The sequence below is a fragment of the Onychomys torridus genome, chromosome 20 (genome assembly GCF_903995425.1).
Source record: "Onychomys torridus chromosome 20, mOncTor1.1, whole genome shotgun sequence".
Classification (NCBI taxonomy): domain Eukaryota; kingdom Metazoa; phylum Chordata; class Mammalia; order Rodentia; family Cricetidae; genus Onychomys; species Onychomys torridus.
Window position 1 is genome coordinate 15,816,559 of NC_050462.1, and position 20,337 is coordinate 15,836,895.

Sequence of the window (20,337 nt, forward strand, 5' to 3'; positions counted from 1 at the left end):
TTTTGGTTGTAACACCAAGATCCATTTAAATGTATTTACAAAATAATAATAATAATAATAATAATAATAATAATAATAATAATAATTTTCTAGCCAAGTAATTAGGACTTGATTTCTCTGGTCTTACATGGGTGACTGACTTATCCCCTCATAGCCATAAAATGGCTACAGAAATGCCAGCCTTAACAAGTCCTCAAGTGTACAGCCAGCAGAGAGAGCAAATTTGCCTGATGGTGACATTCATAAAGGTCTTGAAGTCTCTGCTGCACTGGTTTAATTCATGTGTCCCCTGCCAGAGCACATGTACGGGGTGCCTTGAGGCTGGACCATCTGCTCTCGATGTCAGAGTTCGGAGTATTGCTGGAATCTACACTTGTAGTTGAGGAGGGGGATTCCCCAGGAGGAAATAGGAAGTTCATTCTCCAAGAAGGAGCAGGCTGAGAAAAACTGTGGCGTTGTTTTCCTGAGCAGTGCACCAGACCCAGGACTCACTTCTTAGGACCCCACCATCAGTCATTGGTGGACGGCTGTCCTTGAAATTAGAGCGTATCTGGGTAAACACGAAGGTCAGATTTCCTTCCAGCCTGAAGAGCTTGGCAAGTAGAGTGTCAACAGGGACAGCAAACCTGTGGAAATACGTCCTGGTTAGACAAAGTGTGAACTTGAGGAGGCCCTTGGAACATTATAGGAGTGAAAACAGGAAGCAAACAAACACATACTTTGTCTTTATCAGCGATGCCTTTCTCGCTTACAGAAGAAAGTGTTTGAATAGTGTGGGTAGTGGGGTAAGGAGATGAGGCATCAAAACATGATTTAGACCAGCAGTTCTCAACCTGTGGGTAAGGACCCCTTTGGGGGCATCAAACAACCCTTTCACAAGGGTCCAATATCAGATACTTACATTACAATTCATAGCAGTAGTGAAGTTACAGATATGAAATAGCAACGAAAATAATTTTATGATTGGGGTTCACCACAACATGAAGAACTGTATTAAAGGGTCTCAGCATTACGAAGATTGAGAAGCCCTGCTTTAGACTGAGGCTGTCTCTAAGAAAAAGACACTTGGGACCTGCCTGGCTAGACAATGTTCCATGTAAAGCAAGAGGCATTTCGAACATCTGCTGCTTTTATTAGGGGAAAGGCAAGTCATTTGTGGTCACCGTGTCGTATGCCATTTTGAATAAGATGTTGGGGACACTTACTAAAATGCAGCTAACAATAAAAACAAAATTAGCTCTTGACTATGTAAATTAAAGCCAGACTCACACTGTGGGAGTGAAATTTCTCTCTCGGCCAAATGTAGCAGAAACCCGAGTCAAACCAGTAGAGGCGGAAGGGGATCTTTGTGGGGAGATCGTGTGGCTTGCAAAGATGCAGAGTTATCTACACCATTGGGAATCTTCTCTTGCCCCACCCTCCTCTCTCTCCTGTGTGTGTGTGTGTGTGTGTGTGTGTGTGTGTGTGTATGCAAGTGTGCATGTGCTGAGCGTGTGTGGAGGTCAGAGGTTGGCTTTCATCTTCCAGCTCTTAGAGACCAGGTTCTCTTGCTGCTGCTATATAGCAGCAGGCCAGGGGCTTGTCTACTTCCCATCTCTCTGAAGGAGCAACAGAGTTACAGATGCATGCATTACTGAATCCAATTTTATATGGGTTCTGGGGACTTCACCTCAGGTGTGTGTGACAAGCACCTCACCCACTAAGCCCTCTCCCTAGCCCTGGACTTGGCTCTTCTCATCCACTTCCCTTGTGCCTGCTTTCTTCAGGGGAATCATGTCACAAGGAAATCTGATGTTCCATCTCCCCAGAAAAGAAGCCTGCTGACCCAGCTCCATCTTGTCAAATCCTGAAGAAGGGCTCTCGGTACCCAGGGCAAGGGATTGCTCAGCATCTAGACACTAGAGTGCGCTCAGGTCAGCTGTATGCTAGGCTTATCTACCCTAATCAACCATGGTAGGAGGTAGGGATCCCCTCCACATGGGTACAAGGAAAAGGGCTGGAAAGGTGGGTCCTCTTGAGATGTTTGCATCAAACCTTAAGTTTGTTACTCAGTAACGATGTATATCAAGTAAGTCAGTAAAAAATGCTTCCATTTAGAAAACAATAAGGGTGCTCTGCTCTAAGGTAAATTTTTGGCACAAGCAGGTGTCACAGATGTTTCCCAGGTGGCTACATTCTTTCAAAAACAGAATCTCCCTGCCCTGAGATGTCAGGGGGCTCCCTTTGCTACTCTGGGATTCAGACAGCAAACTGACCCTGAGCTGTGAGTCAGAACTGGATTTTGCTAGCCTTTTTGGTTTTTCGAGACAGGGTTTCTCTCTGTAGCTTTGGAGCCTGTCCTGGACTAGCTCTGTAGACCAGGCTGGCCTTGAACTCACAGAGATCCACCTGCCTCTGCCTCCTGAGTTCTGGGATTACTGGTGTGTGCCACCACTGCCCGGTGGATTTTGCTAGTCTTAAAAAGATAGGACCACACATCTTGGCTAGCTTTGATCTTGCTAGGCTGTTGAAGATGACCTTGAACTTCTGATCCTCCTTCTTCTTCCCAAGATTTCAGGTGTGCATTACCCTATCTGGCTTAAATGGTGTTAGGCATCACCCAGGCCTCCAGGCTTTCAAGGCAAGGCCCCTGCTAACTGTCATATATACCTGGCCCTTGCTGTCCTTCATCAAGGTTACATTTTCACTCTTTCCTTCCACACCTGCATGATAGGATACAACCACAGCAGCTTTTTTTTTTCTTCCTGAGACCCGGTCTGGCTGTCCTGGAACTCACTATGTAGCTCAGGCTAGCCTTGAACTCACAAAGCTCCACCTGCCTCTGCCTCCCAAGTGCTGGGGTCAAAGGCAGGCACCACTACATCTGGTGATACCCACAACTTCTTACAGGGAAGTTTCTTTAAAAGAAATCAGGAACAGGTCCCTAGTTCCTAAATATTGTGTTCCATTAAAAGGAAGCAGGACTCCTTGGAAAAGAAGCTGACTCCAGAGCCAGGGCCGGAAGCGTATCTGCAGCCGAGTATCGTGCAGCGGGATAAAGGAATGCCCAAAAGTGATGGATGAAGATGTGCCAGACAGCCGCAGGGAAGCTTGTCTTGCTTGACTGTGTCTGTGTCTGAAGCCACCAACCCCGTCCTCCTCCTGGAAGCTCAATCCTTCAACTCCCATTCTCAGACACCTCCTTCTCTTCCTGAGTCATCTTCCCTGTCTCGTCACTACATGTGATTTTTCTTGGCTCTCTGACCTCAGCCTTTTTTCTTCTGCTGCTTCCTCTTAGGCAATCCTGGCTAACCCGGGTTTTGGTTGTTCTCTGAAGACTCGGCAGTCTGTTTGTGAGTGCATTTGTGTGTGAGCTGTAGTGATCACAGGGACTTAGAAATTGCCTTTGCTAAAAGCACAGCTTCCTCCCTGGGCCTAAAAGAAACTAAAAGCAGAGTGTAACCCTGGCTTCGGGCCTTCATTTTACATCAGCCTTATCCATCTGTGGGTCAGATTTCTGCCTAACCCTTCATGTAGGCATTCTCTCCCATCTTAGTAAGATCTCTTCTGCCATGAGGTCCCCTGTCTATCTTCATGACCTATATCCCCCTCATATATACAGACATGTACATGAAAATGATAATTTAGGGTTCATATAGGAGAGAGAATTACAGAATCTGTCCTTTTGAGTCTGGGTTACTTTGCTTACTATAAAAGAGTGACTTCGTAGAAAGCTGTTGATCTTTCTATCTCACCTCACTTCAAGACTGAAGACATCCAGGTAAGAGGGACTGGGGTTCTCACTGTCAGCCTCTGGACTACCCTGTCTCACACCCTCACAAGGTAATTGAAAGCTTCCCTAAATCTTTTCTAGCTTCCATTCCTGGACCAGCGGGGTCTCACAGAAAGATCTCACCACAGTGATATCACTACTTCATCTTCCAATCAATAAGGCCCATCCAAAACACCTTGCAGAACCAGACCTGAGACAATGACCAGCCAGATACTTTTTACTGTCTTTAGTTTTTACAGGGGACTAACACTGTCCCCTGCACTGTTTCTCTCTTTAACCCAGAAATTCAAGACGGGCTGAGATGTTTAATATCCATCCTCCTCCGACATAGCTTAACTATCTAATTAACTAACATAGCTAATTAAAATCATTTCACCCAGATCCCCAGAGATGAACATTTGCCCTAGGGTGGTGAGTTACATAGTGTCTTAGTCACTGATCTATTGCTGTGAAGAAACATCAGGACCTAGGCAAGTTAAAAAGAGAAACATTTAATTGGGGGCTTACCTATAGTTTCATGAACGCCATGGCATTGAGCATGGTTGGTGGCAGGCAGGCATGGTGATGGAGCAGTAGCTGAGAGCTCACATCTGATCCTCAGGTTTCAGGCACAGAGACAGACAGACAGACAAGCACATACACACACACACACACACACACACACACACACACACACACAGGCAGGGGTTGAGAAAGGGAGGGAGACTAGGCCAGGCTGGGCTTTTGAAACCTCAAATCCCACCCTCAGTAACTTACCTCCAACAAGGCCACACCTCCTAATCCCTCCTAAACAGTTCCACTAACTGCGGACCAAGCTTTCAAATATACGAGCCTATGGGACCATTCTTATTCAACGACCAGATAGATACACAAATAGTTTACATAAGCAGACACACAGGCAGATTCAACACAGTTATCTCCTTAAGCTGCAGAACTACATAGCCCCCCATTTGCCTCTTAACTTGCTGACATCTCAAACATAAACTGAAGACAATCCCTTCTCCTCCCCATTATTGACACTACCAACATCTGCTTGTCCAAGGAAGTAACTGAAATAATCCTTCTTCTTCTTCTAGCCCGGTCCCCCCTGTCCTCCCTTTTTATCTTCCTTTGAAACAACGTCTTACTGTGGTTGGCCTCAGACTCCTGACCTTCTCACCTCTGCCTCCTAACTAGCAGGAAACTATACTTAGGGCCCGCGTCCTTCAGCCAGAGGCTACCAGGAAGACATGTGGAGCTCAGCAAGTGAGCTTCTCACTGAACACAGCAAAGGAGAGCATGCAACCTTGAGGCTCCTGATCATTTGGGATTGGGTTGGGTGACTGTGTACAACATTTAAGGAAGCAGGCTTGGCTCCGGATTGGATACCATCGGGGAGCGGGAGCATTTTATGACTGAAAATCACAGACCTTATCTCCAAGGAGAGCAGTGTTGGTCTGAAAGAAAATGGCTCCCAAAGGGAGTGGCTCTATTGGGAGGTGTGGCCTCGCTGGAGTAGGAACGACCTTGTTAGGTAGGTGAGGAAGAACATGGGCTGAGGAGGCGGGCTTTAATATCTCATATATGCTCAAGCCACGCCCAGTGAGTCAGACCACCTCCTCTTGCCTGCCTATCAAGATGTAGGACTCCAGCACCGTGTCTGCCTGCACGCCACCATGTCACACCATGATCATAATGGACTGAACCTCTGAACTGTAAGTGAGCCTCGCCCAATTAAATGTTTTTCCTATATAAGAGTTGCTGTGGTCATAGTGTCTCTTCACAGAAATAGAAATCCTAAGACAGGGGAAACCAAAGGAGAGCTGTGAGCAGTGGAGAAGCCGGTGCTCATTGTCCCTGAGAGAAGGACATTAATTATCTTGTGGTTGGCACAGTGACTCTATTCTTATCTATTCTTTGGTAGATTGTGAAGTGCACTTATGTTGTCTCAGTTCATTCAGGTCCCAGAGAAGGTGCTTAGATGTTGGAATTCTATACGATCTTTAGGCCCAACAGGAAAGACACAGCCCTCACTGTGAATGCTGGGTCATCTAGATGTGAAGAGCTGTGCGTGGTGTGTATGTGTGTGTGTGTATGTCCATATGTGTGTGTGTCTGTATATATGTGTGTGGGGGGGGGTGTCCATATGTGTGTGTGTGTCCAAATGTGTGCATGTATGTGTGTGTGTGATGTGTGTGTATTTGTATGTGCGTGTATGTGTGTGTGTGTGGTATGTGTATATATTTGTGTGTGTGTATTTGTATGTGCGTGTATGTGTGCGTGTATGTGGTGTGTGTGTGTGATGTGTGTGTATGTGTGTGTGTGTGTTATGTGTATATATTTGTGTGTGTATTTGTATGTGCATGTATGTGTGTGTATGTGTGTGTATGTGGTGTGTGTGTGTGTGTGTTATGTGTATATATTTGTGTGTGTGTATTTGTATGTGTGTGCATGTGTGTGTGTGTGTGTGGTATGTGTATATATTCGTGTGTATGATTTGTATGTGCGTGTATGTGTGTGTGGGGGGGGTGTGTGTGTGTGTGTGTGGTATGTGTATATATTTGTGTGTGTGCATTAGTATGTGTGTGTATGTGTGTGTGTGTGTGTGTGTGTGGTATGTGTATATATTCGTGTGTATGATTTGTATGTGCGTGTATGTGTGTGTGTGTATGTGTGTGTGTATATGTGGTGTGTGTGTGTGTGTGTATCCATGTCCCCCATCTCACTAATCCATCACCCATGTTCATTCCCATACGGATTAGCTGTCAGTACTGCTCATTCTACCATGTATCTGAAATCCAGCTCCTCTTAACCCTTTGTGCTGTTTCCCTAATCCAGGCCACTGTCAGCTGTCACCCTGATCGGCCATCTTGCTCCGGTTCCAGCCTGTCCTCCTCTCTCCGCCTGCCCATTAGCTAGAATGAAGTTTCTAAATACGTCATCCCTTGCTAAAATTCTTCCTTGGTGGTATCGACAGCTGTGTTCCAACATTGCAGGGCAAAAATAAAAATCAGTGTGGTTAGCAATGCAAATAAACTTTCTCCTTTCTTCCCCGCAAGGAATCAAGAAGGGCAGAAAGTGGATTTGCATAAAGAATCATCTGAATTTAGAGCCTATTTTGATATCCTGATTCCCTCTTAAGAAATTATGACTCATTGAGAATCCACTGGATGACATGACTGCTAAAAAAAAAACCAGAACTTCAATGTGTCATTGACACCGTTAGTACAAGTAGAGTGCTCTGAGCAAAGAAATGATGCTCAATTCTGGGGGATGCGTTTTCAAAGGTGCGATTAAAAGAATGAGTGAATGTATGGGTCCACAGAATGGCAACCAAGAGAGGGGAGGCTGGGAGAACATGTCATATGGATAACCAGAAAGAAAGTAGTGAAAAATATAAAGAAATCTGACCAGTGGTTTTTAGTATCTAAAAAGCTGTTATTGGAAAATGGAGTCCATTTCTTTTGTAGTTCTGGGGACAGGATCAAGTTTGAGAATTACAAACCATAGGGATACTGTAAGACGGATTGCTAAATGGTCTTATTAATAAAAAACTGGAGCCAAATATTGAGGTGAATTCTGAAAGATCAGAGAAGCAGAACAAGCCACAGCTAACTTCACCTCGACAACTCCTCATTGGATCCTGTTTCCACAAATCTTCAGACTGAAAGCTTCTGAGTCCTCATCAGAATGGATCTCAGCTGAACTGCTGCTAAAAGCCTAGAAGCTTAAAAAGCCTCTAGTTCCTGGTCCTCATACCTTTTATGCTTTCCTGCTTCCTACCATCACTTCCTGGGATTAAAGACATGTGTCTTTCCCAAGTAAGACATGAGATCTCAAATGCTGGGATTAAAGGCGTGTGTCACCATGCCTGGCAGTTTCCAGTGTGGCCTTGAACTCACAGAGGTCTGGATGGATCTCTGCCTCCCAAGTAATAGGATTAAAGGTGTGTGTGCCACCATTTTCTGGCCTCTATGTCTAATCTAGTGGCTGTTCTGTTCTCTGACCCTCAGATAAGTTAATGGTGACACAATATATCACCACAGGATACTGCTTGCAATCCGAGCAAACACTTTATAACAAGACTGTCTACTAATGGAGTTAGCTTCCTGTAAAGGGTACAGACTTCTATTAGCAGCTTTATACCCCTAGAGAGGAACAGTGTGTTGACATCAGTGCAGACAATAACTTTCTCTATGGAGTCAGCTGGCTCCTTCCATCCTACGTGGAATCCACCGTCAATTTGAGCAGTAAGTGCCTTCATCCACTGAGCCACCTCATTGGCCTGACTTTCTCAGACTCCAAAAGCCGAGGAAATAAGAGGAAGAATTGATCAAGAGACTAAGTCAAATTAAAGTGTTTCTACAAACAAAAGAAACAATCGACAGCTTGAAGTCCTAACCTACAAAACGAGAAAATAAAATCTGATTTATCTAGAGTATATTAAGAACTCCAAAACAATCAAACAAGACAACAAACAATCCAACTAACTAGTGAGCAAATGAAGAAAAGAGAGACAGACCAACTTAAAGAAAAAATGGACAATAAATACACACACACACAAAAAATGTTTGGCATCCTTAGTCATCAAGGAAATGCAAATCAAAACTACATTAGAGGACTGGAGAGATGGCTTAGAGGTTAAGAGCACCAACTGCTCTTCCAGAGGTCCTGAGTTCAATTCCCAGCAACCACATGGTGACTCACAACTATCTGTAATGAAATCTGGCACCCCCTTCTGTATACATAATAAATAAATAAATCTTCAAAAACAAAAACAAAAAACAAAAAACTACATTAGAGCTGACCAAGATCTCACACCTATAAACCCAGCACTCGGAAGGTAGAGGCAGGCTGATCTCTGTGAGTTCGAGACCAGCCTGGTCTACAGAGTGAGATCCAAGACAGCCAGGGAGGGCTACACAGAGAAACCCTGTCTTGGAGCAGGGCAGGGTGGGAAGAGGGGAGATAAACAATAACAGATGTTGGCAAGATAGGAAGAAAAGTAGCCCTCAGTCTACCAGTGAGAGTACGAGGGAATCTTAGCCTATGGAGAGTAGCATGGCAGCCTTCTGTAAAGAGTTATTTCTATATGATCCAGCCCTACAACTTCTGGGTATACACCCCTAAAAGAAAGGGAATTTACCACACGGTCCTCTGATTTTTATCCACCATTGAAAGTCACATTGCATTCTAATCTGGAATGGACGAATTCTTAAAATTCAGATTTGAACAATATCATACAAGTTAATATCTCCAAGCGCTCAATTTATATCTTTAAAAAGCTGGGCCAAATTGGCTTCTTGCAGGGCTATCAAATGTACCCGATGGAGCTTTCCTTTGCTGTAAGCACCACACTTCAGCTCGCAGTCCATTGTTTATCTTCCAAATGATCACATACCAAAGAGGATCAGCTTAAGTTCATTGCATTAGCCTTTCCATAATTTATCCTCTTTACTAATTCACTAAGCATGCTCCTTGGCATACTAAACTGTTAGTATGCTCAAACCAAGAACATGACTGACATTCTGGGGCAAGCTCCTGAATTCTGATAACTATAGAATATTTTCATGTCATGGCAGCTGAACATCCAGTTTTGTTCTTACAGAAAAAAATTCAAACCACATTGACTGTCACACTTTTTTTCACTTTTGTGTTGCTTAAAGTTAATTGTATTGGGGGCTGGAGAGATAGCTCAGTGGTTAGGAGCTTGCCAGTCTTTCTGGGAACCTGCCTTCAGTTTCCAGCACCCACATCCAACAGCTCACAACCACCTATGACTCCAGCGCCCTCTTCTGGCTTCTTTGGGAAATTCATGTATGCACATGTGCACATACACACAGAAATAATTATGATTTTTTTTCTTTGTTTTTTGAGACAGGGTTTCTCTGTGTAGTTTTGGTGCCTGTCCTGGATCTCACTCTGTAGACCAGGCTGGCCTCAAACTCACAGAGATCCACCTGGCTCTGCCTCCTGAGTGCTGGGATTAAAGGCATGTGCCACCGATGACTGGCCAAGATTTTTTAAATTTATTTTTTTATTTTATGTGCACTGGTGTTTTACCTACATGTATGTCTGGGTAAGGGTGTCACATCCCCTGGAATTGGAGTTACTTGGATCTGAGCGGCTGCGGACTGGGTGGGACACAGGAAAACCTTCAGCTACAATGATACACTGGAAGAATGTCTTCTGGCAGTGGTATTTATTGAACCACTCCCTCTCAAGTAGGAATATTCAAATTCTCTGCCAAGCAAGCTCTTCAAAGTCACAACCCCAGGGGAAGCGCTCAGGCTGAACGCAATGTCACAGTGCCCTCTGGTGGTTTTACCAAGGATGTGTTCTGTAGGCTGAGGTACCACAACCCTCTTCACCAGTTAGGAAGCTGACAGGCTTTCCACAGAGCTGCCTTGAAAGGAGCATCCCTCATGTGTACGTCTAAATGCCCACTGATACCCATCAGTGGTGTGTCATAGGAAGGGCGGTGAGGAGCTAATGGTTCTGCCCCTGCTATAGGAGAGGTGGAGAAAAGTCAAAATCAGCAACACATGGAAATAAAAATCCCAGTAACTCAATTAATCTATATTTTCAGTGCATTGAAGTCTAATTTTCCAAAACACTGACATGTGACAGTGTGATTCTGGCCTTCTAGAATTCTACACTGTTTAGAAGAAATCACCCCTGGACTTATGGTAGCATTTTTTTAAATCATTCACTTAGACTACAAGTCTTATTCTTCCATATTTATAACATATATTGATCTTTGATCTTTGAAATTTTTTCAATAGAGATCGATGTCATTTGGGGGAGGGGTTTGACAGGGTTTCTCTGTGTAGCTTTGACTGTCCTGGAACTCACTCTGTAGCCCAGGCTGGCCTCGAACTCACAGAGACCCACCTGCCTCTGCCTCCCGAGTGCTGGGACTAAACTTGTGAGCCACCACCGACCAGCATAAAGTTTTTCAATATAGTTTTGTTCAATATAAATTTGAACAAAACTAGCCATGTTTGAAAGTTATATTGAGTCTACGGGAATTTCACATCATGTATCTCAATCCCACCCACCTCCCTGTTCTCCACATTCACCCCTCACCCTCATAGTTTTCCCCTACAGGAAAACTAACAATAATGAAAATAAGTTAACAATTTTTTTTTAAAAAAGAAGAAAATTAATTTAAATAAATAATAAAATACAAATAAGAATATCAGTTTCAACTAAAAAAACAAACCATTCAATGGAAAAAAAAAGCAAACAAAACAAAATAGAAGAGAAAAAAAGCAAAAGAAAGCAAAGATCTGCTCCTCTGCCTTTGCCTCTCCATGGCCTCTTGGTGGCCCTGGGAGCTGCCATGTGTCATGCAGTAGACCGGTTTGTCTGATCAGCTTTACTTGCGAATGTTCATTGTGTAATGTGTTTTTGGTCGGGTTCAAGGCCTCTGGCCTCTGGCAGACCATCAACCCTGGACCCCCAAGGAAACTCCCGGGACATCCACTGCTGCCCATGTAGACCATGCGGCCATGGTTCTGTAGGACTAGTCCCTTCACACACTCCGGCGGGTCACAGAAGGGGTAGATATCGGGGTGTGCCAGCTCAATGCCCTGGATGTGTGTGTACCTGGGAGGCTGATGAGTTGGTCAGTCTGGGCCATTGGGAGAGCACTCCCCTCAAGTGAGGGACACTGACAGCTCCCCCACGCCCATGGTGAGGGATGGGGCCAGCTTTCCCAGGTATGGGGGTGCAACTCTCCTATTAGGGGTCAGTCAGCTTTCCCAGGTATGGGCTTCCATCTCTGTTAGGGGTGGGACTATCTTTCCCAGGTAAGGGGTGGGGAATGTCCAGCTCTCCTATTAAAGGTGGAACAGTGGGGCTGGAGAGATGGCTCAGAGGTTAAGAGCACTAGCTGTTCTTCCAGAGGTCCTGAGTTCAATTCCCATCAATCACATGGTGGCTCACAACCATCTGTAATGAGATCTGGTGCCCTCTTCTGGCCTGCAGTTATACAGGCTGTATACATAATAAATAAATAAATCTTAAAAAAATAAATAAATAAAGGTGGAACAATAAATTTAAAAAAAGGTGGAACAGCCATCCTGGGGCCAGCGAGGGGCAGGGCCAGCAAGGGGCGAGGCTAACAAGGGGCGGGGCCAGCAAGGGGTGGGGCCAGCTCAGTGAGGCCCTTGTGCTTGAATGCATGGTTCATCAATACATGGTTCCCATGGCCCCTGTGGTAACACGGTTAACAGACACTAACACAGACCCCGCAGGACCACTGACCCAGACATGGCCATCAGCTGCAGCTTGGGCCTGGATGTCAAAGGACCCCAGATGGCAGCCTAGGCCTCTCAGATGGGCATGGGTCCAGCAGCAGTGTGTTCTCCATCCTCCAACCAGGTCCCAGGTGGCAGTAGAGGACCGGAACAATCTCACAGCCCTGATGGCAGCAGGATCCGCATCCCTCAAAACACACCCTGGCTGGGGTAGGACCACTGACCCAGACATGGTCCCTGACCAAAGCTCAGCCCGAAGTCAACATGGCCCTGGGTGGCAGCACAGGCCACCCTGATCTGCATGGCCCCTATGACAACATGATCTTCGGACAACATGGCCCTAAATGGTGGCCCAGACCTCAGGTATCCGCATGGCCTTCAACTAAGAGCCATGGATCTCCGCACAGACCCGGCTACAGCATGGGCCGGGATCTTTCCACTGCTCCGGGTGGCAGCCCAGGCCACGCAGATCCAGATGGCCCCTGCTGTGGCATGGACCTGGGACACCAATGAGGCCACATGTGGCAGCCCAAACCCCGGGCATCCTCACGGTCTTCGATGGTTAACAGGAGCCATGGACATAAACACAGGCCCCAGCTGCAGCAGGACCACAGACCCAGACATGTCCCCTGGCAGCAGCCCAGACCTGACATCACCATGGCCCCAGATGGCAAGCAGGCCTCCATCAGCCAGTTCCTCATCTCCTTCACCTCTACAGATCTGCCTCCCTCCACGGCACAGGGACCTCTCCCTTTCCCTCCCATACCTATCTGTATATTTGTTAAGCATAATGGCACAGGACGTTAGCTTTTTCCCACCTACCCAGGACAAACTACCCCGGGCAGTGTGTGAAGTCATCAGGTAAGTATTTCTGACTAGCTTGTATTTTTTGTTGTTGTTGCTGTTTGGTTTTCCAAGGCACAGTTTCTCTGTGTAGCCCTGGCTGTTCTGGAACTCACTCCGTAGACCAGGTTGGCCTTGAACTCAGAGATCCACCTGGCTCTGCCTCCCAAGTGCTGGGATTAAAGGCGTGCACCAATATGCCCACCTAGATGGCTCAGTGTTTAAGAACATGTACTTCACCGCCAGAGGACCTGAGTTCAAGTCCCAGCAACCATTTTGAGTGGTTCACAACTGCTTTTAACTCTAGCTCCAGGCCAGAGCCTCTGTGGACAACCGTACTCACATGTACACATAGTTAAAATAATTAAAAAATAAAATAAAAAGAGGTAGAAGCAGGTGGATCTCTGTGAGTTCAAGGCCAAGCCTGATCTACAGAGAGGTCCAGGTCAGCCAGGGCCACTAGAGAGAGTCTCTCAAATAACAAAATAAATAAATAAAACAGGAAAAAAAGACTTTAATGTTTCAAAAGGAAAATAAGATCAAAGTGGGCTTCTCTAAATAAGAACTTCCAATTCAGAATCAATATAATGAGAAACACACTGATATCTATGAAAGGGTGTTTTTATTATTTTCTTACATAACATCTTAATGAATACACCATTTGCATTTTCTCAGCTGGCAAATGAGACAAAAGCAGAATTCCTCAATGCTTGGAAAATTGAGAGTGGTCATCTGTCTTTGGGGGGATCTGGTTTCTTACGGCGCCTGTGATACCTTGAGAAGAAGAAAATATTAGAGGTAAGATTACTCCAATAAACTAGTATTCTGGGTAGACATCTTAAATGTCTGTGATTATTTTGCTATTTTTATTAGAATTATTTGAAAAAAGTCAATAAAGCTTCATAAATATGCTATTACACACTTCTCAGACATTTCTTAGTAATAAGCCACAACCCCATTACAAAAACTATTTTCTATCAACTAAACATTCTGGAAAATCTCCTTTCAGATCTTGAAGACAATTTCATAAGCTGAATTATTGGTCTTGAATTAAAAATGGATGCTTACCTTTAAAGAAACTATATATCATAAACATGCCTATACAAATTTATTTGGAAATTTATTTAGAATGTAATTATTTTTCTCATAACAGAGGCCTCTTAAACTGTAAAATCAGGGGCTGGAGAGATGGCTCAGAGGTTAAGAGCACAGGATGCTCTTCCAGAGGTCCTGAGTTCAATTCCCAGCAACCACAGGGTAGCTAATGAGATCTGGTGCCCTCTTCTGGCCTGCAGGCATACATGCAGGCAGAGCACTGTATGCGTAACAAATAAATAAATCTTAAAAAAAAAAAAACCAAAAAACTGTAAAATCATGTCCCAGTGTGCAGACAAATTCAACCAATAACCAATAACATTTACAGAGAAATGCAGACTGTGACCAAGAATGCAAGCTACGAACACGAGAATGTCCAGAGCTCCTCTGCTCACTTTGGCAATCACAGATATGCCGAACACTCTGAGGACCGGTCCAAGTGCAGACACAGCAGGGTCAGACCTGCGAGCCTCCACTCTCCACCTGCACACTGTGGAGAAGCGGCGTGGTGAGGCAAATCAACGCTGTGTGGTCCCAAGCTGCTCAAAGTGTCTGCGACCAGAAGTACTTAGGATTTTCAAATGTTTGCACACACAGCATAAACTATCTTATCTGGTTTGTGTTTGTTATGTCTAAACACAAAGTTCACTTGTATTTCATATGTGCATTATACACACAGTTTGAAGGTAATTCTATATAATGCTCTTACTGTGATTGCAATTTGACTGTGACCCTTAATACAAAGTTCATGAAAACAACAACAACAACAGAGTTCAGTACAGAATTTTCCACTTGTGGAATCTGGCCAGTGCTCAAACAACTTGCAGAGCCAGGAGTGATGGCCCATTTTAATCCCCGCACTTGGGAGGCAGAGGCAGGAGGCTCTCTACGTGTGTGAGGCCAGCCTGGTCTACATAACATGCACCACTACGTCCAGCAGAGGCTTGTATTTCTAAAAACAACACAAATCCAATACTGTTTACAGTCACAGTGAAAGGACTTATGGGAGATAAGTTTATACACTGCGACCTACACAGGAGTTCAGAGCTGAGTGCAGTGGTTCCCACTGGGAGTCCCAAGGACCCAGGAAGCTGAGGTCAGAAGGTAAGTGTGAGGCTAGTTTGGGGAACATACAAGACATATCTAAAGAACAAACAAACAAAACAAAAAAACAAAAACCCAAAACCCAAAGCCTCAGTCTTGAAAACACACACATATATATAAGTAACATATGCACCAAGAAGATTTTCTTTGTATATTTAAATACATACATTTGTAACCACACTGAAAAAAGTCATGAATCTGAAATGAAACAAGTGCTACCTAAGAGGGTCTGGAGGGTGAAAGTGAGGAAATTTTATCATAACTTCAAAAAACAACAAAATGATTTTTTAAAACAACAACAACAATAACAAACCACAACCCAAGCTCCTCAAAAAACCATTACAAAAATTTTCTGGCCAGGCGGTGGTGGCACACACCTTTAATCCCAGCACTAGGGAGGCAGAGGCAGGTGGATCTCTGAGTTTAAGTCCAGCCTGGTCTACAGAGCGAGATCCAGGACAGCTACGGCTACACACACAACAACAACAACAAAAAAAACCCACTTGAAAGAAAAAAATTCTAGAGATCTAAGTAAATGGAAAAATGTATTGTTTTCATAGATGTAGATATCCAGTTTTGTAAGGCATCAACTAACCTGAAATTGACCTGTAGACCAAGTGTTATCACATTTAAAACTGCAGAAGGCTTTTTTGTTTGTTTGTTTTTCTGAGACAAGGTTTTTTCATGTAGCCCTGGCTGTCCTGGAACTCACTCTGTAGCTCAGGCTGGTCCCAAACTCAGAGATCCGCCTGCCTCTGCCTTCCTGAGTTCTGGGATTAAAGGCGCGCGCCACCACCAAAACCGCCGGCTTCCAACGGGGTTTTTAAGGACAAGCTGACTTCAAAAATTTCGACACAAATACAAAAGACACAGGGTTGCTGAGAGAACTCTGAAGAGAACCAAACGTTAGAGACTTCCTCCATCTCAAGACTCACTGTGGTCAAGTAGACACAGACCTCTACAGCACAAGGAGTCAGGGCCAGGACATGTCAACGGACATGTCAGCTTGACCAAGTGGGGAGACAACGGTGGGCAGAGTTGGCCCAGGTGCTTCTGACACCAAGATGTGCTCTCAGGAGAGATTTGTGCTAGGGATTCAGACAGTACAAAGTTGAGTAGACAGAGCACAGGGCTAGCGTACTGGTGGGCATTAATAGCGTTCACCTGCAGGGACTAGAACATAGAGCTGTCCACTTTATACCTCCACACGGCACACCTCTACAGCACTGTAAAGGACATTATATATCTCATGTTTAAATCATAGTGAGCCCCACTCTTCTCACTGCCAAACTTAAAAACTATGAAATATTGACAAATCATCCTATACATTGCTTGAGTCTTAAGGAAAAATGGTCCACTGATGTCCAGCAACAAATACTTTCAAATGGTATACATTAATCAACAATACACATGTTGGGGTCTACAAGAGAGATCAGTGAGTAAGGCGCCTGCTGCACAGCTGGCAATCTGATCCCATCCTTGGGACCTACACACACACCATGCACAAATGCTGATAATAAATACATTCTGTGTCTATGTATATGTGTGTGTGTAGGAGCCTTCAGACACTAAGCAAGTATATACTGAATGCTCTGACAGGAAAATGATTCTAGTCGAGATTTTTTCTTTACTCCTACAAACTAGTATCTGGGGTTTTCTGCTGCGCTCTTTACTGAGAGGTATTGAGACAATCAATTCCACCTAATTAAAGTCTGCTTACAATTCAAAGTGCTTCACAATCCTGAGGGGAAAAGATATACTAGGAGATTACATTAATTAGCAGTCAAAAGCTAATTACTAGCAATAAGATTAAAGAAGTAAATAAGATTAAACATAGGTAAGATCCTAGATAACATGCTTGGTTTTAAGGCTCTGAATGGTCTCCTTGCCTTCAGTCTGTCCCCTTCCAGTGAAGACAGCCTGGGGATTTTCACAGCTTCCGTGACTTGATTCTGAACAATGTTTACGAAGATTAAAACAATCTGGAATGCGCAGGAAGGAAGCAAGTACTAAAAGCCAGTCAGGAAGCTCAAAACAGGCTGGAGCTCGGGTCTCTGGATGATGTGCAAAACTAAAAGGCTGGGAAGACAGCTCAATCAGGAGAGCATCTGCCTTACAAGCCTAAGGACCTGAGTTCAATCCCCAGAACCCATGTGACCAGAATAACCATGAAACATGCTTGCAATCCCGGCACCGGGAGGTAGAGACAGGTAAGATCCTGGGGCTTCCTGACCAGCCTGGTCTAGGTACGGAGTCCAAGGCTACTGAGAGACTGTCCCAAAACAAAGGTAGACAGCTTCCGATGATGACAGTTGAGACCTGGAGTTGTCGTGACCTCTCTGAACACCTGCACACCTCCCCCACATAAATGAACAAGTAGATACTAAATAAACACAGGGCTGGTGAGGTGGTACAGTCAGCAAATGCACTTGCTGTGGAAACCTGACCACCTGAGTTTCAGTCTCTGGAACCATGACAGACACATTTGCAGTGTGGCATGCACACATCCACACACCTGTCCACACACAACACTGTAGCACGAATCCTACTTGGTCTTAACAATAAAAACCCAGAGCCAGATGTCAGGGTGAAAGCTGAAAGATCAGAGAAGCAGAGCAGCCAGCCACTAGAGAGACTTCTTACCTCTAGGAATCCTCACCTGAAAGAGCCCTGAGCTCCTCTCTGCTCCCGCCTTATATTCCTCTCTCTGCCCAGCCATATCACTTCCTGTCTCCACCTCCCGAGTGCTGGGAATAAAGGTGTGTGCCACCACTGCCTGGCTCTGTTTCTCTTTTAGACTGATCAATCTTGTGTAGCCTAGGCTAGCCTTGAACTCACAGAGATCCATCTACCTCTGCTTCCCTCGTGCTGGGATTAAAGGGATGAGCCACCACCACCTGACCTCTATGGCTAACTAGTGGCTGGCTTTGCCTTCTGATCTTCAGACAAGCCTTCTTTGTTAGATCACAAACGAAATATCACCACACAACACTAATAATAACATAAAGACTTCCTAAGTAAAAGGAAAATAAGAGGTAAACAGGAGATGCAATGGCCATGATCGTGGCAACACCCCTGGGAACGCAGCATGATTACAGACACAAAGCTAGGGGATGGCTTGTTAATTTGCTCTAACTCAACAGTTACAAAGACGGGTGAAAATCTAACAACATGCATGAACAATGTGAGTACTAGGAAAGAAAAACCAAGGAGGAGATCAGAACTTAAAAAGGAGTAAGAATGGAAAAACTGTAAGTTGGGAAGGAGGTGGGGGGAGATATGCTTAGCACATACATGTATGGAATTATCAAAGAATAAATGTAAGAGTATGAAAATGGATTCTCCTACCACAACTTGCTTATCCAAACACAATAAAAATTACATTAAAACAAATGTAGACTGTGTTGGCCAAAACTTCTAATTTTTTTTCTTGGAAAAGAGACAAATGTATCACCTTTAGCCTGTAATCCCAGCACTCAGAAGCTGAAGCCGGAGGATTGTGACAAGTTCAAGAGCTACTTGGACTACAAAGGAGTTCCAGGACAGACTGGTCTATACAGTAACATCCTGTCTCAAAACAAAGCAAACACACACACACACACACACACACACACACACACACACACACTAGTTCTTACAGAGAGACAGTTAAGTGAGGGGCTTGTTTAGACAGGGAGTTTGGGGGGGGGGGTGTGACTGCTTTATTACAGAGAACCAAAAACTTTGGGGAATGTCTAATTAAAAAAAAAAAATTTTTTTTCCTGCAAGGAAAGCGCAGAAAAGCCATGTTGGCTCCTGCCTGTGATAGCGGGAGCTCGAGGCTGGCCTTCTCCCATGATGACATAATAAAGAAACAGAGGGCCGGCCGGGCGTGCAGTGGTGGCGCACGCCTTTAATCCCAGCACTCAGAAGGCAGAGCCAGGCGGATCTCTGAGTTCGAGGCCAGCCTGGTCTACAAAGGAGTTCCAGGACAGCCAAGACTGCTTCACAGAGAAACCCTGTTTTGAAAAACCAAAAAAAGCTGGGCGGCGGCGGCACACACCTTTAATCCCAGCACTGAGAGGCAGAGGCACATGGATCTCTGTGAGTTTGAGGCCAGCCTGGGCTACAGAGCTAGTTCAGGACAGCCTCCAAAGCAACAGAGAAATCCTGTCTCGAAAAACCAAAAAAGAAAAAAGAAAAAGAAAAAGAAAAAGAAATTTCCTCATTATGGACAGAAAATGAACACTGGCAAAGAGCTTGCAGTAATTTTTTGGGAGAGATTAACAACAAATATCCCAAAAGCAAAAGAATTCAGTTCATAAAGAGAACTAACTGGATCCTTTCTCACATTGTACAGGGAACACACCAATATCTGGAGCCCCTTCATTCTATACTGATGCGAACAAATCAGGAAAGGCAGGTTATAGTCAGGAAATTTAAGTAAAGTGGCTCAAAGCCCTTATGATTCTGTCCAAAAGTCAGAGTTATATGCTATTCTCATGGTATTATTAGATTTTCCAGAACTTCTTCATATAGTTACTGACTCTCCATACGCAGAGTTGTTTTACATATTGAAACTGCTGAACTTACTCCAGATGAATCAGAATTGACATTGTTATTTATTCAAATACAAGAAATAATTAGAAATAAAAATTATCTCTTATATATAACACATTATCAGAACCCATACGGGTCTACCCAGGCCCTCTAGCACAAGGTAATGATGAAATTGATCAGCTTGGTAGGAAATGTGCTAGAAGCCTCAGAATTGCATAAGAAACACCACGTTAATAGCAAGGGTTTGAAAAAATAATTTTCCATCACTTGGAAAAAGCCAAGGAAATTATAAGGAAATGTCCTACTTGTTCTTTGTATAACCAAACAACAGGAAGTAGTCTACAGAACGACACCCACATTCCCAAAAGATGGATTATGGATATTCATTACCATTTAAGGGAGGTTGATTACAAGTTGTTATTAGTAATAGGGAAAAGAAGATAAACAAAGAGTTAAATTCAAAGATCTCTTTCTAAAGGAAAAAAGGGAGATAGGGTATAGAAATGATAGGATAAAGGGTAGATTACTGGATCTACTTTTAAACAAAAAAACAACTACTAGTCTTAAATATTTCATATTAGTATGGATTTTGGTATACCGATACAAATTTAAAGTTAATTTTGTTATACTGTATGTGTATTTCTACTCTTGTTTGGGGTATTGTGTTTATGCAACTCATTTAAAAATGTAATGTATAATTAAACACAAGTTAATAGTCATCTATAATAGTCAAACTTATAG

At 44.1% G+C, this 20,337-nt stretch overlaps 1 protein-coding gene across 1 annotated transcript in view; it reads right to left on the minus strand.

Moving 5' to 3' along the window:
* Positions 1-13,461: 13,461 nt before the first annotated feature.
* Mrpl42 (mitochondrial ribosomal protein L42) overlaps positions 13,462-20,337 on the minus strand; it is a 22,626-nt gene continuing 15,750 nt past the window's right edge. Inside the window, exon 6 of the mRNA XM_036170217.1 lies at positions 13,462-13,632. Within this exon, the coding sequence (XP_036026110.1) occupies positions 13,587-13,632 (46 nt within the window). The 3' untranslated portion in view covers positions 13,462-13,586. The remainder of the gene's footprint in view (positions 13,633-20,337) is intronic.